The sequence below is a fragment of the Phaenicophaeus curvirostris genome, chromosome 6 (genome assembly GCF_032191515.1).
Source record: "Phaenicophaeus curvirostris isolate KB17595 chromosome 6, BPBGC_Pcur_1.0, whole genome shotgun sequence".
NCBI classification, from domain to species: domain Eukaryota; kingdom Metazoa; phylum Chordata; class Aves; order Cuculiformes; family Cuculidae; genus Phaenicophaeus; species Phaenicophaeus curvirostris.
Genome location: NC_091397.1, coordinates 16,700,294 through 16,722,303, shown reverse-complemented (window position 1 = coordinate 16,722,303; position 22,010 = coordinate 16,700,294). Strand labels below are relative to the sequence as shown.

General features: G+C 41.5%; 1 protein-coding gene across 1 annotated transcript; it reads right to left on the bottom strand.

Annotated features, from left to right (window-relative positions):
- Positions 1 to 516: 516 nt before the first annotated feature.
- Positions 517 to 19,264, bottom strand: MAP3K8 (mitogen-activated protein kinase kinase kinase 8). The gene is made up of 9 exons (XM_069859435.1): positions 19,174 to 19,264; positions 16,610 to 16,734; positions 15,342 to 15,702; positions 12,461 to 12,625; positions 10,696 to 10,957; positions 8,601 to 8,707; positions 4,279 to 4,431; positions 3,395 to 3,641; positions 517 to 1,885 (listed from the first exon to the last, which is right to left on the bottom strand). The coding sequence occupies exons 2-9, from the start codon at positions 16,642 to 16,644 to the stop codon at positions 1,752 to 1,754; spliced, it is 1,464 nt and encodes a 487-aa protein (XP_069715536.1). The 5' UTR covers positions 16,645 to 16,734; positions 19,174 to 19,264; the 3' UTR covers positions 517 to 1,751.
- Positions 19,265 to 22,010: the final 2,746 nt, after the last annotated feature.

Genomic DNA, 22,010 nt, shown 5'->3' with positions numbered 1-22,010 from the left:
TTCTGTGAATCTCATTAAAGATCAAAAGACATCAGCAAAAGATCAATAAACTGAGTGCAGCTCTCAAGGTAAAGGTGAACATAAAGAAGACGTAACCTAAAGGTTTGTAAGTCAGCTGTACTGGAAGTCTGATTCCTGGGATAATCGTGATCACAAAGAGAGATACACTACACAGCTCTCCTCAAAGCAGCTAATCACCTAGAGATTTTGTGCAAATTACTGGAGCAGGTGGGTTATTCCCAGCAGGACTTCTTTTTGCAGCAGTTAACATCAGGACTGAAGTGCTGCCTGTTGAACACAAACCTGCGCGACACTCAGGCAGTCCAGAAGGAGTGTTCTGGTCTGAGAATGAGAGTTTGTCATAAACACTCATTGTCTGTTAACTAGAGTCCAAAATCCATCAACAAAGACCTTCCCTCAACTCCCCAGTAAGTTGAATGATGCATGTAGTGTACTGGGCCACCGTAGGGGAGGTTGGCCTGAACACAAAAGAAGAAAGAACACAGTGACCACAACTCAAGGCACTGAGCTGGATTTATTCATTTGACCATATCAGTATCAAACTAGAAATCACCTGTTTAAGATCATGTGTTAGATAGAAGGAGCATTAAATAACAGAGGTATGAAAAAGAGACTTCAGAAAAGATTCAGTGTACAACATACACAGTATGCCATTTTTACACAAATGCTTATAAAGAGTCATCCTAAGCATTAAAAAGAGTTTTATAAAAGTTTACATTTTCATCCCATGGGATGTACAGAACTATGCAGTTTACATAGTTTTACTATCATCCAAAACATCATGTTTCAAATGTGTGAGGCACAGCAAGAACAATACAATTCCATTTCCATAGGAACATAAACACAGCTTGCCACAAATGACACGCTTTCCAAACCATAGCACTCACGGCAATTACACATGTGTAAAATTTTAAAGTATTAAAAAGCAAGAATCTGGAGCCTGCCCACTGTTACCAACAGGGAATAGCATTTGCTCTTACCCTGGAAAACCCACCCACGGTATCTTTGCAGTACCTGTAACATACGAAGCAAGTGGAGTCACCACTGTGCTTTGTCAGGGCCAGCTTGCTGTGCTATTCCCAAAGCCAGCCCATGTAGTCAAAGGATTATCTACATCCATGGAAAAGTGGGACAGCACCCTGCCTAGCTCTAACAGCCCAGGGAAGACACAAAGTTAGAAAACATCTGTAACCAAGTGATGCTTTGGCTCCAGAAACAGCTGACAGAAATTAGCTCAGCTTAAGGGAGGCCCTGATTTCCATTAAGAATGACCAGAGATTGGCCAAGCCTCAGAGACTGAACCAGTCTTTGGATAAGGACTTTTTTTTTTTTTTTGAAACGTTTTCTCTAAGGACAGCTCAGATAGACTGACTCTCACAGCCCACATGCTCTTTTTTTTTTTTTTCCCATGGCAGTATTTGCAAGCATATAAGCTTTATAAAAGTGCAAGGCCCAGCACAGGAAGACATCCTGGATTAAGCCATTCCCAGGAGTGTTCTTTTTGCCTCTGCTTGATGGTGAACCAGCAGATGCTCAAATATTGTTGCTTGGGATCAGCTTATCAGAGCCCCTAAGGGTTTAGCTTAATCATCTGTGCAATTAAACACTATTCACATTTTACAGCCTACAATGGCAATATTTTTATGTACAAATTTGAAAATCAAATCCTAAAATACAGTTTTAAGAGGTAGAGGTCCATTCCTGACCTGCTGACACACAATGTTACTGAGTCAGTCATATTCTAGGGCTGGTGGTCCCCTAACAATATTGAAGTAACCAGCTAGAGCTCCAAGGTCTATGTAGAGCGATCTTTGCCTCTTTAGCAGGTCCGACTCTTCCATGCTCCCAGTACACAACGAGGAATCTAAAAAGGAAAGAGAGAAAGCATGTCATTATTGCACAAATAGCTACATTATTTCAGTTTCATGGTTGCAGACATTACTGGAATAATTGGCCTAATAGTTGCTCTTTTTTATCTGTGGTTAGAAAGCTTCATTTTTAAGGACAATGTAGCACAAACATCATATAAAATAAAATGGAAGATACCAAATGAACCCACCACTCTAGGGCAATGAGAGGTAAACAGTTTGCTGCTCAGAATAGCAAGTGTGTTCAACTCTTTCAACAAACTCTCCATCAGCTGGGCCAGCTAAAGAGAGATTCCTCATCCTCTAAGCCATAGTGATAAAGACAATTCAGTGCAAGAAAACACTCTTCTAGCCCTCTGCTAGTTGAGAATTCCCCTTCATTACAGGGAAATTTTCACCTAAATAAATGACATTCTCTTTGTGTGGATGGGTGTGGCGATACAGAACAAACATGGGACCACCAGTCTCAATTTATTTTTTCTCTTCTGAATTAAGGTTTGAAGAAACCTTTGTAATGGCAGAACTCCTCTGAATGCTTGTGTAATGAATGCCCTGGAATCTTAAACTGGAACTTCAGTTTTGCTACTTAACATACAAATATATTTTTTCATCTTCAAAAGAACTGATTCTGATGACCTGAACCACTCAAAGAATTATGCACCCACAAGGCAAAATCCAGAAGAATCAAAGCTGTTTTAGATGCAAAGGCTGTGTTTGATTTAAATGGTAAGTAGATGCGTTGCAAAAAGTATGAATTACAGCATGCAAAACTTTGCATGGATATCAAATACTTATCACAAGCAAATAAACCACTTGTCTGCAGTCAGTTTTTAAATGCTTTCTGTCAGGATCCTCCAAACTTAATTTAGAAGTAGAGGAAGCATCTTGAAGCCTGTTAGCAGGTTGCTGGCAACAAATATCCCTTGGTCTTGATATTATCTGAGGACACACTGAGTTTTCTAAGGGATTATTATCCTTCATAAAGCACTTATTAACGTACAAAGGAACTGTGTTCTATCCTACAGTCATTTTTGTTTTTAAAAATAAACGCTTCTACTGTTGCCACTCAGCAACATTACAGTTATGGTTTTGTGTGTGTCTTTAAGGAGGCAAGAAATGTTGAGTTTGGTGGTGGTTGTTGGCATGGTTTTTTTTAACAGATTGCTAGTATCAATGAAACATCTCTAGTACTGTGGCAAATTAAGGCAATTTGGGACAGCAACCTATACTTCATGAAGATGTGCCCTGAATGACTGCCAGGGCTTTCTCATGAGCCAGCCCTTCCGGAGCTGCAGAATTCAGGCAAGTTCTTCCCCTGTTGAAGTCAATGGGTGTTTTACATAACACTTAATGAGTCTGGGTCTGATCTCATCTGATTGGGATTTTTACTGGTCTCTTTCGAGAAGCTTTTTGAGTTTCATTTGTTTCTAAACACTTACTCAAATGAAGTTTTGACACAAAGTCAAATTTACAAAGTACAAGGTAAGTAAACTTGATACCATCACCTGTAATGTTTTCTGGCAACTGCAGCTCCTTCCTTGCAAGTAGTCTTTTCCTTTCAAACAATGCCGAGTCCAGGCTCTGGCACCGTGGCTGCTCTTCTGGGGGTGGGTGTAAGGCTTCATGTTTCAGTAAGTCTGCTGCAGACAGCCTATGATTAGGATTCCTTTCTAGAGCTGCTTCTAGCAACTCTCTCATGGAAGTGCTACAGTCTTCAGCAATGTCCTCTAAGGGGGGAGCTTGCTTATGTATCTGTTGGAATAAAAAAAATCCCACTGAAACAGTTATTCCAAAAATAATGGAAGAGGAAGTCATAGATAACCACGAGTGGTCTGGGAATTCCCCAGTTACAACTCATCACCTCCATAAGTAGTGCTGATCAATTAGGACAGAATACAACTGCACAAAATCCACCCTTTTTTTTCATAATCATGTTTTATCATAAATCTATTAAATCAAAGCAACTCCAGGCAACCCTAAAACCCACTGCAATGCAAATTCACCTGATTTCTGTACCACACTGGATGAACCAGAGAATCATATTTGCCAGGCTCCAGTTTATCTGCATCTTCTAAGCAAAACATAGAAGCAGAACACAGATGGGTTCATTCGAATCAAGTTTCACACTGTTTTAACCCTGTCCTTGCAATAAACCCAAGCAAGGCCTGTAAATTGTAACATGAACCACAGAGGACTCCAGCTAAGCCTCTGTCTTGCCCTAAATGATCAAAACCCACTTCTTCCCTCCCTCCCCTGAAGCAAAAAGGATGATGTCATCTCTCTGACAAATATTTTGATAGTTTTTATATGACTGGAGCTTTCCCAACAAAAGTACAGGAAACTCTTCAACTGAAACTGATCTAGGGATTTCCTAAAGAAGGGTTCTTACAATATAGAGGTAGGATGGATATGCAGAACGAGGATATCTGTTCACCCAGGGTGGGATGCCGGTTTGCATATGAATAATAGTAGCTCCCATGCTGTAGATGTCTGCTTTTGTTGTGTGGCCTCTGCAGAGGATAACTTCGGGGCTCATGTAAATCTGTGAAGAATAGTCAAAAAAAGATTAATCTATAGGGTAAAACAGCAAAGACAAATCATGACATTTTGTGATCTGAGAAACCTCCCTTTGAAGGGATGCATCTAATACCTACAGCCTAAAGACCAACCATGAGTTGGGGAATAGATTTTCTGCTCTGCACATTAGCACAATCAAAGGGATTTTCTAGTCTGGCACCTGAACGAACTCGTATTCCAGGTTTGCCCTTGCCAAACAGGCACAGCTCAGTGGCTGGGGGTCTTAGCTGAGCTTTGAGAGGCTGAGCTCTAAGCCATTGCTCTGGGTCATTCAGCTGGGTAGAAGGAATCTCATTCCTCTGCAGCAAAAGGAGGTGACTGAATTACCAGTTAGTTTTTGCCAGGCACTACTAGGACTGCCCCATTCTTGAACAACATGGGCCTGCACTAAGCTAAAGAGGGGGTGACCCCACTGCTAGCCACTCAGCTGGGGGTAGGATTTTAGTCCTCAAATCCCTGTTGCATTGGATACTACACAACTCTTCTGGGCGGATCTGACAGATATATACCTTCCTGTCTTCCATACTCTTTCTCCTCTTTCCCCCTTATCTGATAACCTACGTGTTGGGGCATTATCCTAAAGAAACAGGATGGTGAAGAACAAGACAGGTCTCTGAAGACCTGCATGCCCTTTTTATCATGTTACCCTCAGAGCAGCTACTAAGGCAAGCATCCTTATTCCATCCTTTTTTCCAAACCAAAAATTCAAATCTCATCTAAACCAAAATACAATTTCCATCTAAACTTTTCACTGAAATGTTTGTAGATTTGTCAAGCAGGATTTAGTGGGAAGTTCCTGCCAGTTCCAGGCAGCTCAGAGCGCAGATGGAGGAGAACCAGACAGGCAAGTTGCAGGAGGTACACCCCACAGCTGGTAGGAGCTGCCAGCACAGCTCTGCCACCGCTGCTGGCTGAGGGAGTAGGTTTCAACACAACATAGGCACAGCCCACAACACACTAGGTTAGCAAGCTGCCCTATTTGCTTCTGGTTTCTACTTTTCCCCCACCCAACTTCCCTCTAAAGGAGCCAAACAGAACTTTAATTAGTTCAAGTAATCGTGCCACAAAGAATCATGTTAAAAGCCGTTAACTGACACAAAAGCAGGAAGTTACATGGTTTGACTAATTATCACAGATAGAGAATGGCTGTGGGGCTCACACAAATTCCAAGGAATGTTTCCCAGTAAATCACATACCATATCTACAAACAATGCTTCTGATTACAAGTGTGTGCAAAGGTTCAGCAGGTGTCTACAGATGCTACTTACTCCTATCCATTGCTTTCTTCAGGGATAAGATAGAGCAAGTGTGTCTGCACCTGCCATGTTAAAGTCTCAGGAGCAAAGAATAGAATTTCTGCTTTTGTAAAAAAAGTCATTAGCAAATACAGTGCAACTTCAGTGAAATCTACATAAACAAAAAGCAGATGTCTTCTTAAGGAAAAAAAAGGATGCTGGAACAAGATCCTATCTGCAGTTATAATCAAAGTGTGGAAACGGTCAAGATGCACCTTGATTGCACATGGATATAAAGCAAAAAGGAGAAGTGCACCAAAGCTGTGATTTCAGACTGATTTAGACTGGCCTAAGACTGCTGCCATCAAAGTAAGCATCTCAGGTTCCAGGTACAGTCCCCATTGTCACTCTTTCCTGCTGCTGAGCTGGCACTTTTCTGCCAGTCAGATCAGAGACACAACCCAGCCCCAAGCCAGTACTTTTCTTTGTGTTGTGCTGGTTTTAGTTTAGTATTTCTGCAAATGAATCACACCTTCCGCATTCAACAAACCTTAGCAAGCATTTTCCTCCCTTCAGATGGTTGTAACTTAAGCTTATGTATTTTAACATGGTGACAGAAGCATAACAGAAAGGTAGCAAATGCCTGGAAAAAGGATTTCCTACAAAGCAGTTTCATCACAACCATGGTATATTGTACTGTACACATTGTGCGCAGACTATTCAGAAACCCGCACCTTTTCATGCTACACCAACTAAACAAGTTTTAACTACCTTTCAACCATTTTGACCAGAAATGCAACTATTCATTTTCATAAACACAAAGAAGATTCACTACATTCAGACTTTCCATGCTGTAGCAGCAAATAAAACCCCTAAACCTGCAGAGGAGAATATGCACAGGAGAAAGGTAACTCCAATTGCCACTTCCTTCTTGGATACCAGTCCTGCCAATACTAGATGGAAGAGAAACCAGCAAGTTCACAGGCATGATGCTACATGGCAGCGACAGAGTTCTAGCAAGGGCTTGCACAACTACATGCAGAAATAGCCCTCCTGGAAAACTGCACCACTTCTTAAGGCTGTATAAAACAGGATGAAAAACTCAGGAGGACTTTGGAGCGCTAAAATCTTCCTCTGAAAACATAAAGAAAACCAGTGCTATCAGACACTATAGAAGACATTTGTGGATGACTGGATTAGTCATCCCACAATGCTGAACACAGGCACTGAGGAGAGGAAGATGCCTAAGAGGAAGACTGTAAGCAGAAAAGCTTATAGACTAGCATTTGTGATATTGCTTTAAGTACTTGATTGATTTGAAAATCTTCTTTCCCAGTGTTCTCTTCACAACCCAGCTTCTTGCCTGTGATGCTGCAGCAAAACAGCAGAATTGTCGGTTCTGAGGACTGGCTACCTCTTACCTGAGACAGAAAACACCAGGCACTGACATGTTTCAGAGTTATGGAGCTTATCCCCTTTCTGAAGGCATGGCTCTAGGTGCTCAACTGTGCAGGATAATTTTCTTCCTACTAAACTGAAACCTAAGTGGGTTTTGCAGTTGTTCTTACCAACATGAACTTGGCCTGTCCTCCAACAGCCAGCAGCGAATCATATAAAAGTTTGGGTTGGAAGGGGCCTTAAAGGTCATCTAGTAATCATCACAAGGCCACTCCACAAACATACCTCCACCCTTGAGAAACACTCTACCAGGGCTTCCAACTCACTGCCACCATTTTTCTTAGTCTCATTGAAAGAACACACCCCCCACATACGAACAAGCAAAAACCCAAACCAAAATAAAACCCCCACAAAGCACAAACATTGAATGTCCGAAAGCATGTTGCTTCCCATACAGTAAGCATATTAAACTCTTTACTCCTCTGACTAGAAAGACAGTGAAAACAAGTGCTCAAGTATCTTCCCAAGTATCTTGAAAACAAATAAACAAACAAGCCTGATATCCTGTGAAATCTTGGCTTATCCTATCTTTCCAAGGAGTGAAATGCTCTTTGTCAGCTATACAAGCACTTCCTCTAAACACTTGCCTATACTGTCGAAGACTATCAAAACGGTAAGCACCAACATTTCAGCTGAAGCATTTCCTGTAAACAACCTCCTTGAGCAACAGAGAGCATGCAAAGCCACATTTGCAGCAGCTATCCAAGGTAATTCTTATTGCTTCGTTTTTTGGTAAAGCTCCAGCCCTGGAAACACTAAGGCAGGAGGGTAGCCTAAGTAATGTGCAGAACCTCTGTACACATTCAGACCCAAAGTCACTGAGAACATTTACAAGGACTTCACCTCCATCACTGTAATGCCTAAGCAGCTTACCAGATAATCATCAACTGTGCCACACATAGCCCCCAGAGAACAAGACTGTTACATGTTGGTGGGGAACAGAGCTCAAATGCTAAGGGATGAAACCCAGAGGTCTGTAATTTCTGTGGTTTCAAAGGAGGAGTCAAACTACCGTGTTGAGCAGGTCATCCCAGTCCATAGCTGGTATCTCAGAAGAAATCTTTCTAGAGCAAAGAACAAATTCCTGTCTGAAGCATCTTTAACCTGCAGCTGATTCACTGCAAACAACCCTCCTCGGATTACTGCTCCTTTGTTTGACTTCAGTGAAGCCAAATTTCTCCTTGACTTCAGATTTAATAACAGCTAACAAATGGGATTTCAGAGAAGGTGACGGGGCTTTCAAAGTGTAACACCCAATTCTCCATTCAGCAAGTTGAAAATAAAAATATAATGAAGATTACATTAGTGTTTGTAACTTCTTGACAAGTCACCATAAATCTGTTTTGCCGAAGCTTCTACCCTTAAGGTCCAAACCCGAGCCTAAGCATAACGCCCATGGGAGTAATAAAACATAAAGGCTTTTGTCCCTCTGCCTTCTTACCTCTGTTCCTCTAAGGTCTTTAGGATAGTAAATGTCTTCAGTCATTTGAACACTTAAGCCAAAATCCACCAAAACAGCTTTAGTTGACATAAAGACAATGTTGCTTGCTAAAAGGAAAACAAAATGACAACATTTGAGTTTCTAGCACATAGGACATGTATATTACCACATGCTTGTTTCATTTTGATATTAGTCTGAAAAGGGAGATTAGCTCAACCAGTCTCTATAGCTGACACGGAAATTCTCCTAGCCAAAACAGGCCTGTTGGTGATTAGGTCCAATTTTGAGTCATATCTTAAAAATCAAACTGGACTGGTTTACATAAAAGAAGAATCAACATTTGGTTATTTCCCTATCAAAAAAAATAAAAGAGAGAGACAGAGAAAATGGCTGAGGGCAAAGGAGGAAGGTGTAGGGCTGGCAGGCATGTCAGCACAGCGAGGCTTGCTCTGAATACATTTAATAGTCTCCTTGGTGGAGATCGGGCTATAAACAACATAGATGTTGGTCAACAAGGGGTTTCTCTACACTAACAATTTAAATGAAGACAGCAGCAGAGAGTAACCAAGTCTCTTCCACAGCAGCCACACTGGCTTCCTGCACTGGTCAGCAAGAGCTGCTCAGTGTGATGACAAAGGAGAGACTATGGCTGCAGAAGTAATACAAGACAGATCCAGACTCCCACCAAATTGCAGCAATATCTAGGAGCTTAATTCACCTTCCTTCCTAAAATTCTGCCAAAGGCACAACTTTGTACTCAGAGGCTTTCTTTGCAGTTGTATTTATGATCAAATATTTATGAAGGTAGCACTTCGTTCAAGCCTTGAGAAACTAGTGTTTGCTGTTTCACAAGATGCGGACAAATGGAAGTCCCCAGGTTATAGAATAAAAACCATTTTTCTCCCTGAGGAAGCCGTGGGTCGTTTTCCACCTTGACCGCTATGCCCACTGTCACCATCCAGTGGGAAGACACAGGCTTGATTTCAGCGGTACTGGTTCCTGAAGCAAGCAATTCTTCATCTATCTGCCTCCCTACCAGAGCCGTAAAACTACATAAGTAAATTTGTAATTTTAGGGATAACTTTGAAGATATGGGTTTTAAACACCACAAAGAACAATGCAGCGTGCCACCCTGCCACAAAAGAGCAAGCTCTGATGTCTATTTGGGACTATACCCAGACCTAGACTTTGAGCTAACGTAATGCAGAAAAAAGCTGGGAAAAACAAAACACATTCACATCTGCCACGTTAATGATGGACCAGTTCTCCTATCCATTACCAAGATGCAGTGGGTTGGGTTTTGTCTGGTTTTGTTTTTAAACTTTTTAATTTATGTCATTGTTACTGTCAATTACAATAAACTCATAGGAAAGACTCTTACTACAGGCAAGAAAGCACAACTAACGGGAAAACTAAGCAGTTTTACAATTTTCAGAATCTCAAAGGCTTACATCTGAAGTAGTGACCTACATTAATTTAAAAAAATGCAAAATCAATAAAAAAATCCTGATAATCATCTTCCGTCAACTATTTTTTGTAACATTTCAGTTTAAATATTTCTATTTCAAACCCTCAAGTTTAGCAAAAATTAACTAACAAAAGAGATAAGTCTTCAATAGAAGCCCTGTTTCTAGTAAGGCAGAATGTATCCATCTGCAGGGGGGAGGTGGTATTTAATATTAAATTAAATGTAATGTATTAAAATTAAATTTTAAAATAATTTAATAATCATATCAGTGAAAGTGGAAGGTAGGCACGGAAGCATTCAGGATGAATTTACATGAAAAGAGGGAAACTTCTGGCTTAACATAGACTGATAATTTCATTAATTTTCTTTAGGTTTTTATTTCAAATTGACTTGCTGAAAAAAGGCAAAGGAACTATGAATTCTGAATCATCCTTTCCACTCAAGTGAATTCATATATAGTGTAAATAATGATTATTTTCATAACCTGACCTCGTCATTTGTTGAGCATTACGAATTCCCCTCTCCCAGAGATATGAGGCTACATGCCCCAGCTCAGACTTGGGCTCTCCATCAAAGCCTCACCCCAGCTTGGACCAGAAAGCACCCTAAGGAATCACATACACATACGTTTGATATCATGGTGGATAATCCTCTTGGAGTGGAGAAAGTCCAGTCCTTTCAGAATATGCTTTGTCACCCAAATGATTTCAAATTCTCTCATAGGACCACAACTCTCCAGCTTTTCCATGACAGATCCTCCCTCTCCAGCTTCCATAAAGAGATGGATTGTCTCATCCCACAAAACAGCACCATATAATTCAGCAATGTTTTCATGACGGAAACATGCCTGTATTTCAACATCCGATGGTTTGAACTGTTCCACTGGGACCTAGAACATTGAATCAAAACCACAGAAAGGCAGCTGAAAAACCAAGTTATCCGTACTAACACAAGTCATCCTATAGATCAAAATGGAAGAAGGAAGCAAAGCACTCTTCCACTTAATAAAATACAGAGCTTTATTTTGATCCTGTAACTTGTTCTTCCTTTCTAGTTAAGATACATCCTGTTTGAAGTTGAGAGAGTTCTTGGAATCGTGCCCAGATAAAAAGTGCAATCTTCCAGAAAAAGCAATGTAGCAAGAGTTATTCCTGTTAAAATCCAGTGGTTACGCAAAAGCCCTATGCAAACTTCCTGGTGAAGGATAAAAATCCCACTGCTTTTTCCATTAGCTTTGTGCAGTCTAATCAGCTCTACCAGAACTGTACACCTGCCTGACACATGGATCCGTGCTTGCAGCGCTCACAGTCTACACACTACCCCTCCCTCAGGTCCATTACTGACCTCAATTCAGTCCTTATCAGCATTGTTTTACAACTTACAAGAAATGAATCCTGCTTTAAAGCAAGCACCCAACAGCACTATATTACTTTAAAAAGTACTGATGGCAGATTACCAAGACAATAAAAAGCAGTGTTTACCTACATACAGAAAGGCTAGTAATGCTCTTTTTATTCTCCTTCCCTCAGACTCCTGACTGTAAACCCAATAAGAAGCTAATATTTTTATTTCAATGACAAATACTGTTCGTATTTTCAGAAATATTAGGAAGCTTTAATTCTGCAGTGGGCTATGCAGAAGTAGCAAACTAAATCGGTCCCCAGGGGGTTATATGAGCTGCAAGGGAAGGACATACAGCTGCCTCCCCAAATCTTTCACACACAGAGGTAATACAGCCACTTATAAATAAGCCGGCAGATATACAGCAGTGTCCCAGATGAGCTTTTACTGGCTGTAACTTGCTGTTCAATTCAGAATAGGATGTTGAAAGGTAAAGATGAAAGAAAATGGCTTGCATAAAAATAGAGGGATGTTCAGCAGTTTTCTTGAAGCATTTCACAACCTTATGTTCAGTCAGTGCCCAGTAATGAGAATTGCACGTAAGCTGAGCTCTCAGGGACATTAATGGCACTGGAGCAAAGAAAACTTCCGTTCAAAGACCACATTTAAAGGACAAGATCCTAAAACCATCTGTAGCAACAGGGGTTTGCTATCACCTTCAGTAGGGACATGACCTCATGCTGATTTTTACCACTGTGAGTACAGCAGAACAAGTGGAAATTCTTCTGCCTCCACACTGTGGCAGGCCTGGCCACGTGGCAGTTCCACATACTTCCAGATACTTTCAAAATGCTGAAATGTTTGTAGCCTCAGAGCCAAAAATTAAACAGTTAAAAACATGCATTCTTCCTACCTTATGTAGGCCAAAGAACCCAAGATGATCATCCGTCTAACAGTGGAATTTGATGCCAACATATTTGAAAGTACACTGTATGCACTAAGTTGTACAATATTTGCTCAGAGAGAAAACTACTGAACTAACACAGCATACCAGTTTGCATGCCATTCGTTTCTTCGTTTCTCTATCTTGGGCTAGGTAGACCTTCCCAAAAGCTCCCCGAGGAATAAAATCAGACCCAATGTTCCTGTAAGTCAGCTTCCACGGAAACAGGAGCACATCTGAGTCAATTTGATAGCGCCCATTCTTGGGTGTGATCTGTGGAGTTTACAAAAAAAAAAGAAAAAATCATAATGAAGCCACACGTAGTGGAAATAAAATAAAAAAATATAGCACTTATATACATGCACGATGCATGCAATCTGTTCAGCAGTCTTTATTTAGAAACACCAAATGGGAACAGCATGTGAGGTGTGGCATTCATTCACAGCCCAGGCATCCACGTTTCTCTCCAGTGACTAATTTACAAAGTGTAAGTTGCAATTAATTGTCTTGAAACAACAACAACAGCAGTTGGGTTAATGAAATTACCCGCCTCTTGTTATTAGGTTTACCTGCACATGTTTGTCCTTCCTGTAATCTGCTAACTTGTTATGCCACATACCTGTTACTCAGAGGCTACCTTATACAATGTGAGCAAGAGTTTCAGCATTTCCTAATATCACATGCCCTGCTAGGGGAACACATTTTAATTTGCCATCTTTTATCAGAATTTCTGCTGTCAATTAAAAGGTCAAAGAAGTCTGCTGCTATTCTATCAGCCATCTTCTTCCAGTTTTATACTGTAGTTCAAAAAGAAAAAAAAAGTGGGAGACACACTGCTTTAGGTGGGCAATGTTGGGAGCTGTGGTTCTCTATACTATCAACAAGGAAAGAAGCAATTCAGAGCATCTAAGTCAGTATCTTGGCTCTAAATCTTTCCCCGAAACAGCTCCCTCCCTCTGCAGATAAATTCCTAACTACAGCCACGTGAGTCCTGCTTGAGGTTTGACGTTATTTCTTCAGTCTCGTAATATTTTCTCAACTGAAGAATTAACAATGTTTCCTATGAATGTGCTTCAAAATAATTCATGGATATACAGTATTGTCAGTATCTGGAATATCATTAACTTGTTTACTGCTGCTTTATAGAGATCCTTGAAGATCTGTAAAAGCACATCAAGGACATTTCTTGCTTCATGTATGTCACATGCTCTCACGTACAGCTCATCAGCTACACTTTTTAAGATAACAACACATTAGAAAGATTATTTGGTTTAGATTTCTTTTTAAGATGTAATACACACAATCTTTGCGAGCTTTAACTACCTTCATGTTTTTCAACAAGGAAAGTATCTTCTTGATTGCTAAAACTATCATTTGTAACTAGCATCCACATGAAATAATTCTTAGACGTTCTTAATTTTAGGGAGGACAAGTTCTTAACTATTGGGGAGAGCACATGTCTTTTGAGTGTTTCAGTTAGGATATGCAGAATGAGCCTTCTCTCTACTTAACAGAGCCAAAATAAAAACTCTCACAATTTGTGCATGCTCATTTCTGCATTTCAAGGGTTTGAAACTAGCTAATCCACATGGGTTACACCTATCAAGGAAAACAACACACACAGATTGGAGTGGATTTGGAGAGCAAGAGAGCAATAACCACCACACTTTTCACATTTTCAGGAGGCTTTCAGAACTACTTGCTAGCCTGGTCCTGTGGAGTGACCACTCATTTGTGGCTGTAATGCATCTTCCAGTTTAGTTTCAACTGAAAGAAATCCAGCTTGTGCACTCCAAGACTCTCCATGACGCAAGCCACAGTGCAGTCAGTGGGGGTCACCAGGCTATCAGAAACACTCTTAATCATAATCAAAATGCTGTAGCTATTTACAAGGTAGATGCACCTGCTGAAATGCATGTACAGGTAATGCCCTGCCTCCAGTCCTCAGATGCTTAATGGGATCATGTGCACCTAATGGTACTTGGTTCATACCAGTTCTATGCATCTGTAGAAATAATGTGTAAACAAAACAACCACCAGTATGTAGAACAGTGCCTATCCTGAAGTATAGGAAACATTTAATGTTAGCAAGTATCATTTCAATGCTACACAGTTTAAAAGCGACTGTTCTGCAATACTGCAATGCTCCCTCCAAATCAAAATAAAGCAATACCCTGTGCTATTTCACATCGGCATAACCAGTAAGTCTCAAGTAACCAATGTTCACTTATAACACATAATATATGCAAGATATTTAAGATGCTAGATGTAAAACATCCTAGGGAAATAAAGCAGCAGGACAAACACACGAATAAACTTCCGTTTCATGATTGCTTCCAGACCAACTGGAGTTACACTAAAAACTAACAATGACACCAATATCTACAGATGCTTGCAGAACAGTAATTATTTCAGGGAAAAAATGATCATATCTCAAAACAATGCATCTATATTTGAATTTAGAAATGTGACATTACTTAATACTGTAATTCTGTAAGTCACAGTTGATACTACACACTTTTTCTCCTTACACTACTACTTCTTCTTGTGCAGATAGAGTGAAATCAGCAACTACAACAAAGTAGTTCCTAGACCTTTATTTAGGAGTTTTCATTAATGACCTGCATGAACACAAAACACTGAAAACCCCTTACTGTCTCCTAGACCCCTAACCCATCACAGTTGTAGCTTTTGCTTTTTTATTGTGTATCTCAAGCCTGTACTCAATGTTGGGAAATGTTTTCTCATCTCCAAGGATACCAAGAGGCAACATAGAGTGGATCTTTCTAAACAAAAGATCTTTCTCTGTAGCTGCCTGAGACTGCAGAAGCTAGACTTGATAGCCTCAGAGATTCCCTCCAGTCCCAGGTTTGCACAATGAACAACAGCCTGACTGTTACTCTTGGAACTAAGAGAGATCTTCAGATTCATTAAGAACTTTTAAGTCCTAATGTCCACTAATTTTCAAGTAAAAATAACACAGACATACCATATTCAACAGGATTCCGGATTCTTGCTGTCTGCATCCTTTAAATTGTTTTGCAGTGTTAGACACCTGATTTGCAAATGCAAGCAGGTCTTCCACGGTCCCGTATTTGACAGAGGACATCAAAGAAACCTCCCTTTCACAGAACAGTAAAGATTCTGCACGTTCTTCATTTTGATTTGCCTCTTCACACACTGTAATTAAGCTGTCTTCATAGACTGCAAGGTCTCCATCTGGATAAAGGTTTTCCATGATGTCTATCACCTCAGACATATTTAAATTAGTTAGGAACAAGTCAATCTCCTCTTTGCTATCACTACCCGTGCTCATATACTCCATTACTGTCCACTTTGCAAAACCACTCCTGAAAAAAAAAAAGGCACAAATCTGAAAACGCTTCTCACCTAAGTATGTTCTAGCAAAGTAAAAATGAAAGGAAGTGATCAGGGTGATAGACAACTTATCATTATACAGTTAGATTTAAAGTTATTAATTTAGATAATGAAGAAAAAATTTGATTAGCAGACTGGGTGAAGAGGAAATGAAGAAAAAGTCTTTGCTAGTGAAGTTCTGTTTAGAAGTTACCAGTGAACCTTCTCTGTCATTCATTCTTGGATATTAATTTGATAAAGCTTTTCATCAGAGGCACTGGCATAGCAAGGAAGCACCAGCCTAGTTACATTTTGCTGGACATGCAAAAATGAAGGAGCACCCTCAATACAAATGAACAAACTGATTATTTGGAAATGAGAGACAGAGAGATAAAACCTAATCAATTGGTTTATCTCCAAGTTTGTATGAGTAATTAACGTGATGTGTTCAGAAACAGAAGATCATGGAGCAAGATCATTCCCCTAGTAATAGGCATCTGTTATTATCATTGCATAAAGCAGAGGTCACTACCTGAGACACACAACCCATCGTTTCTGCAAATAACTGACCAGCACCAGGCTTGAGAAATTTTCACCACTTTCAGAAGAAATTCAGAAATGCAGCTGTCCTAAAAGCAATGAGTTTTTGAAGCAGTTTCCAGCAGATTGTTCGACACTCACTATTCTAGCAATAACTTTTATAAAAAGCCTTGACTGTTTTGCTGAAGTGGACTTTCACTACTAGAAACTGGATTCAACATCCCAACAAGACCTTTCCCAACCCAGGTTCCTACTCTAGTCCAGAGAGAGTTACTCTATTCAAATTAAAAACATTTGCATGGTTAGTCATTAAAATACTTACACAAATATTTTTTAACACAAACGTCTAAGAGCACTTACCTTGTATTTATCCTGGTTACATCACACAAAACCATCAAAAACGTCTCAATATAATCCCCAAAGTCGTCATGTTTCTAGAACCTGTATTTATCACCGACGATAATTTCACAGTGTTCTGTAGCAGTCTATTAAAAAAGAAAACAAATAAAACCATGGCATACCAGCTCAAGCAGAAGGACTGGTTTACACTCATATGATCGTCTGCTTCACAGGCTTCATGGAAAGAAAAACTAGTAATCACAAGGCTGAGATAACAGGGGATTTTTTTTTCTTCCAGAAAGACAAAAAGATGACAGCTCAAACCAGAATCAAGCTACTGTATGATCATCCAGATTTCCAAGTAGTAGTGAAAAATAAGTTTTCCATGGTTCAGTCCCAAGTTTTATTCTGTCTGCCTCATGCTTGCCAATAGCAAAGAAGAGAACCATCCCCTTTTCCTCTAGCAGAGCATTGTAAAGCACATCCTCTTTAGAGAGCTTCCACTTCCCCTTTTCATAATCCACTGTAACCATCTAGCTTGGGCAAAAAATAACAATCAGACAAAAAGACACTTAAAAATTAAAAAAAAAAAGAAAAAAAAAGAAAGAGAGAAAAAAGAAAGGCAGCACGCACAACCAATTTATCTCAAGGACAAGCAGCAGACTCGGTCCCCTGAGGCCATGAAGCAATACCATTTACCCAGGTACAGTTTCTGGTTATGATCATTATCTTTCCTACCCTCCCCGCAGAGACGTGGAAGCTTTGTGGCAATATTTCTCATGGGTTAGAGTATTTACGTCAGCTCCAACGTTGAAGAAAACCAACTAAAATGACGCGGCTGACTTGGCAAAGAAACTCAGGCCATGTGCTGCGAGTTCGAAAGGCAGGACAGGACAGTTCAGGAGATGCAGCGTAGGAAGAGGCAAGGGGAGTGCCTGCAGTGCCACGCACTCTCTTTCAAACCCCTGGGGTGATGGCAGCAGAACAGTACCATGCCTCCTTTGCCCCCCTCCCCGCTGGATTCACACAGTGACTTTCACCAGCACTCTGCACCAGCTCACCCAGTCTCAAGTGGACCTGACAGCACCTCGAGCACGAGGGCAGCTCGGAGGGAAACCTTGTGGTCACGAGTGCTATTCAAGCGGGGAGCTCCCAGGCTATTTATCTGGGGTGCTGAGAAAGGCCGGGTTTTTCCAGCCTACACAAAAAAATTAAAGATGCTACGGGTGTTTTCTAACCCCTAGCATCCCACCTTCCTGCTCTATGCCCAAGTTAAGGCTGTTAACAAAGTCTGAAATTGTTTACTCATTTATAAAAAAGAAACTTCTATTTTTCTCCATTGCAGGACTTTAATTCATTGCTTTTTCTCATGCTGAATTAAAGGGGTTGGAGAGAAAAGAAATAGTCCAGTCATAAAAGGAACTGAGAGATTTCATCTGTAAAATCAGGTATAGTTAGAAACGAGTCCTGAGGGACTTTCTTAAGAAAAACACGAGCCTCTAGATGCTCTAGTCTTTCGTGGATAAAGACAAGTACATACCAAAATTAAACTAGTTCACTCTCTGATAACATTTTCATGCATAAGGCATGTTATACATTTAAGACCAACTGCAGCTTTCCAAAAGTGCCAGCTCTGCTCTGTTCCTCAAAATGATCCCAAACTACAGCACAATACTAATATACTCAACAGTTTCACTACCACCCCAAAAGCCCTGCAATCCAGCTAAATAAAGAAATTACATCACTAAGTATATTTTCAGTTAAAAAACTTACTACCTACCGCGGAAAAAGAAAACTAAATGTAAGCACTTAAGCCAGTTGCTAAAGCACAAGGCTCTTTCACCAGTTCCGCCATTATTTCAACATCATCACATGAGTAAATTGCAAGCCAAGACATATTTCTCTATTTATTATGAGTAGCTTTTCCTTAAATCCCTTTTTCTGAGAAGTGTGCTACTTGAGAGCATTGTTAAATCCACCATATTAAAGTAAGAGTAACTGGATATCAGCCTTCTGAGCCCCTGTGGGATTTTTTTGTGTAAAGGATCAAGAAAACAAACAATAAAACCCCCCAAAAAACCTACACACACACAAGCAAAATAAAAAAAAAATCTAAAACCTGCATAGATTGGCTCAACACAATCACACACCCATAATAATGATTACTTGTGCTGCTTTTAGGAAATAACGTTTGGGTATAATTAGGAAGCATTTGTCCAACAAGAATAGAATAGAATAGAATAGAATAGAATAGAATAGAATAGAATAGAATAGAATAGAATAGAATAGAATAGACTAGACCCTTCATTGCTTTTAAGAAAAGTTAAAAGTAGACCTTGAAAACCACAGTCCCTTCGACAAACAGTTCTGCTCTGAAGGGCTAAGACACACCAGCAATTCCAGTTTTACATCACTGCAGATCTTCACTTGGGGATAAGGACCCCCCAAGCTCTGTGTGCGGCAGGAGCCCCCCCAGCAGCGCGGAGCTCCCCCCGCCGCCCCCCGGGACAGAGCAGGCGGCGGCGATTAAGCGATCCGAGCGGCAACCCCCCTCCCCCCCCGCCGCAGCCCCCGGTCCCGCTCACCCGCGGGGCGCCGGCAGGGAGAGCCGCCCGCCCGTCCCTCCGTCCCTCCGTCCGTCCGCCCGTCCGCCCGTCCGCCCGCCGCCTCCCGCGGGGAACTCCCGGGGCGGGCAGGGGGCGGGCAGCGCCGCCCTCCGCGGGGCGCGGCTCCCGCGCGGGTTTCTGTTTCGGTTTCCTGCGCGTTCAGGGCCCGGGGGGGACGCGGGCCGAGCTCTCCCCCCGCCCCCGCTGCCCCGGGGCGGCCCCGCGCCTGCTGCGCGCCCGCAGCGTGAGCGTCATCCGAGCAGAAACCGCCTGAAACTCGGAGGTCTGGGACAACGGTGTGAAGGATTTAGTGGCAGCTGGGTTAAGATAGAAACATAGAATCACTAGGCTGGAAAACACCAACTGAATCATCGAGTCCAACCATTCCTATCAAACACTAAGTCCCTCAGCGCCTCATCCACCCGTCCTTTAAACACCTCCAGGGATGGTCACTCAACCACTTCCCTGGGCAGCCTGTGCCACTGTCCAATAACCCTTTCTGTGAAAAATTTTTTTCTGATGTCCAGCCTGAACCTCCACCATCAGAGCTTGAGGCCATTCCCTCTTGTCCTGTCCCCTGTCACTTGGGAGAAGAGGCCAGCTCCCTCCTCTCTACAACCTCCTTTCAGGTCGTTGTAGAGAGCAATAAGTAGCATGAGTTTGGCAGTTGCTAAAGTTGGGTAGGGCTACGTTTTATTCCTCATCCAAAAGGCAGGACTTTGTTGGACAATGTTGTCTGGAAGGACTGCGCTGCCCAACAGCTCCTCTTCACTGAATTAGGCTTTGTTTAAGGAGAGAAATGGCACCTCTAGATCACCAAAACCAGTTGCCACAGCACTAGGAAGTGAGGAGTTGAATCTGTGTCCAGATCTTGTGAGACATGTGCTGTGTTCTCTGTTCGTTACCTCCACTAGAACAGTGATGTGCTTGCTAAACTCAAGGGCAAAACTTCCCTTACAAAGTTTGAGGTCAAACTCTCCCCTTAGGCTTCAGTGTATATTTTCTGTATATAACTCCTTTTTCCGTTTACTTTTTCCAGATAAGCTGACCCCCTTGTTTAAAAGCTGCATCTCCTTTGTTGTTCAACATTGTCCAAAGTCTCACACAAATAACATGCAGAGATTCAGACAGAGTCACTACTTGATCTCATTTTCCTTGACATCCCAATTTAGTATGGGGAACACTGCTACCACAGCTGACCTCTTCTCACACACAGTTTCTTCTCCAAAATATACAGATGATAAATACTTTGGTAAAACTCCGTAAAGAACTGTGTGTTGTCTTTGTTGCATTCAACGTTGTTCAGTTGCACTGCTCAGTGCATTTCCTAAGGAATGTGTGAAAAAATGCAAGAAAGCTGGAGATGATTAATGAAAGAAAAAACAGGAATGAAATAAAAGGAATTGAGGGAGAAAGTAGGCTACAGGAGAGGTAAAAAGGAGAGAGGGCAGGCCTAGGAGAGGGTGGAATTGGCAGCACCTTGAAGGTGGGAAGCTACAGCTGAGTAATACATCCTTAATGTGTGGCAGTTCTCACGCAAGGATACTTTACGTACCCTTTTCCAGGAACTTGTTTTGGTTATTAGTTTTCCTAAACCCACAATTAATTTTAATGAAGTAATTTTCCTTTTTTTAGACTGGCTTCAAAGTGGAAAATGGGAGTTTCTCCCTCTCTACATCAATAACATTTAGGAAGGACAAGTCATAGAATTCCAGAGGAAACTTGCATACTTAGGATAGAGAGGTGGAGGAAACACAGGTTTCTACTCTGTAACAGAAACATAGGCTATACATTGAAATGTAGTATTTTAAAAGCTATCTACTTTCTCTCTTCTGGATCATCCTGGGATAAAAACCAAAGATGATAAAGTTATAGCAATTACCTGCAGATGCTGACTTACCCAGAGGCCACCAAGAGTGCAGCTCAGCAGCAAAGACCTGCTGACACACAAAGTGGTCACATACACTACAGATATACCCACAAGTTTTATGTAAATGTCTGTTTTTAAATAGTAAAGAAAACAATGTCTTCTCCATACCACAACCCACGGGACTATGCAGCAGGCCAATGACAATTCCCTGGGTGCCCAGCGTTTCTATGACTCAACTGCTGCCTTTCTGATTCCACAGGTCTCAACAGTAACCCTGATTTTGCATCCTGGGCATGGGACTAGAGTGTTTTATTTGACTTCCAGGTTCCTCTCCACACCCACTGTGCCCTCCTGCCCTCAGTCGCAAGTACGAGTGGTTCCCACGGGTCCTGGCAGCCACACACCAGAGGCCCAGCGGGATTCCTCGCATCTCCCTGCACCGAGATACCTGGGACATGGCCTGGGAAGCTCGGTTTGTTCTCATTGCCTGGTGTGAGCAGCTGCCTGTGATACGAGAAATTGTTATTAATACAGAAAGTGGAATATTTTTTATTTAAGCTGAAGTACAGTTAAGTTTTGCTAAGTAATTGTGTTCTTCGAAAGTTGGACAGAATGTCCCTCTTATAGCACGTTTTCTTTCTCTGACAGCATGAGGAGAAGGACCTGGGGGTGTTGGTTGACAGCCGACTAAACATGAGTCAGCAGTGTGCCCAGGTGGCCAAGAAGGCCAATGGCATCTTGGCTTGTATCAGAAACGGCGTGACCAGCAGGTCCAGGGAGGTTATTCTCCCTCTATACTCAGCACTGGTGAGACCGCTCCTTGAATACTGTGTTCAGTTCTGGGCCCCTCACCACAAGAAGGATGTTGAGGCTCTGGAGAGAGTCCAGAGAAGAGCAACAAAGCTGGTGAAGGGGCTGGAGAACAGGCCTTATGAGGAACGGCTGA

Bases quoted from the DNA above. Each gene is read 5' to 3' on its own strand.
- MAP3K8 (XM_069859435.1), bottom strand. From the start codon at position 16,644: ATGGTTTTGTGTGATGTAACCAGGATAAATACAAG. The intron at 12,626-15,341 runs GTATGTCTGTGT...TAAACTCCACAG, and splicing joins CCGGAATCCTGTTGAATATG to ATCACACCCAAGAATGGGCG. The intron at 3,642-4,278 runs GTAAGAACCCTT...TTATTCCAACAG, and splicing joins ATCCATCCTACCTCTATATT to ATACATAAGCAAGCTCCCCC.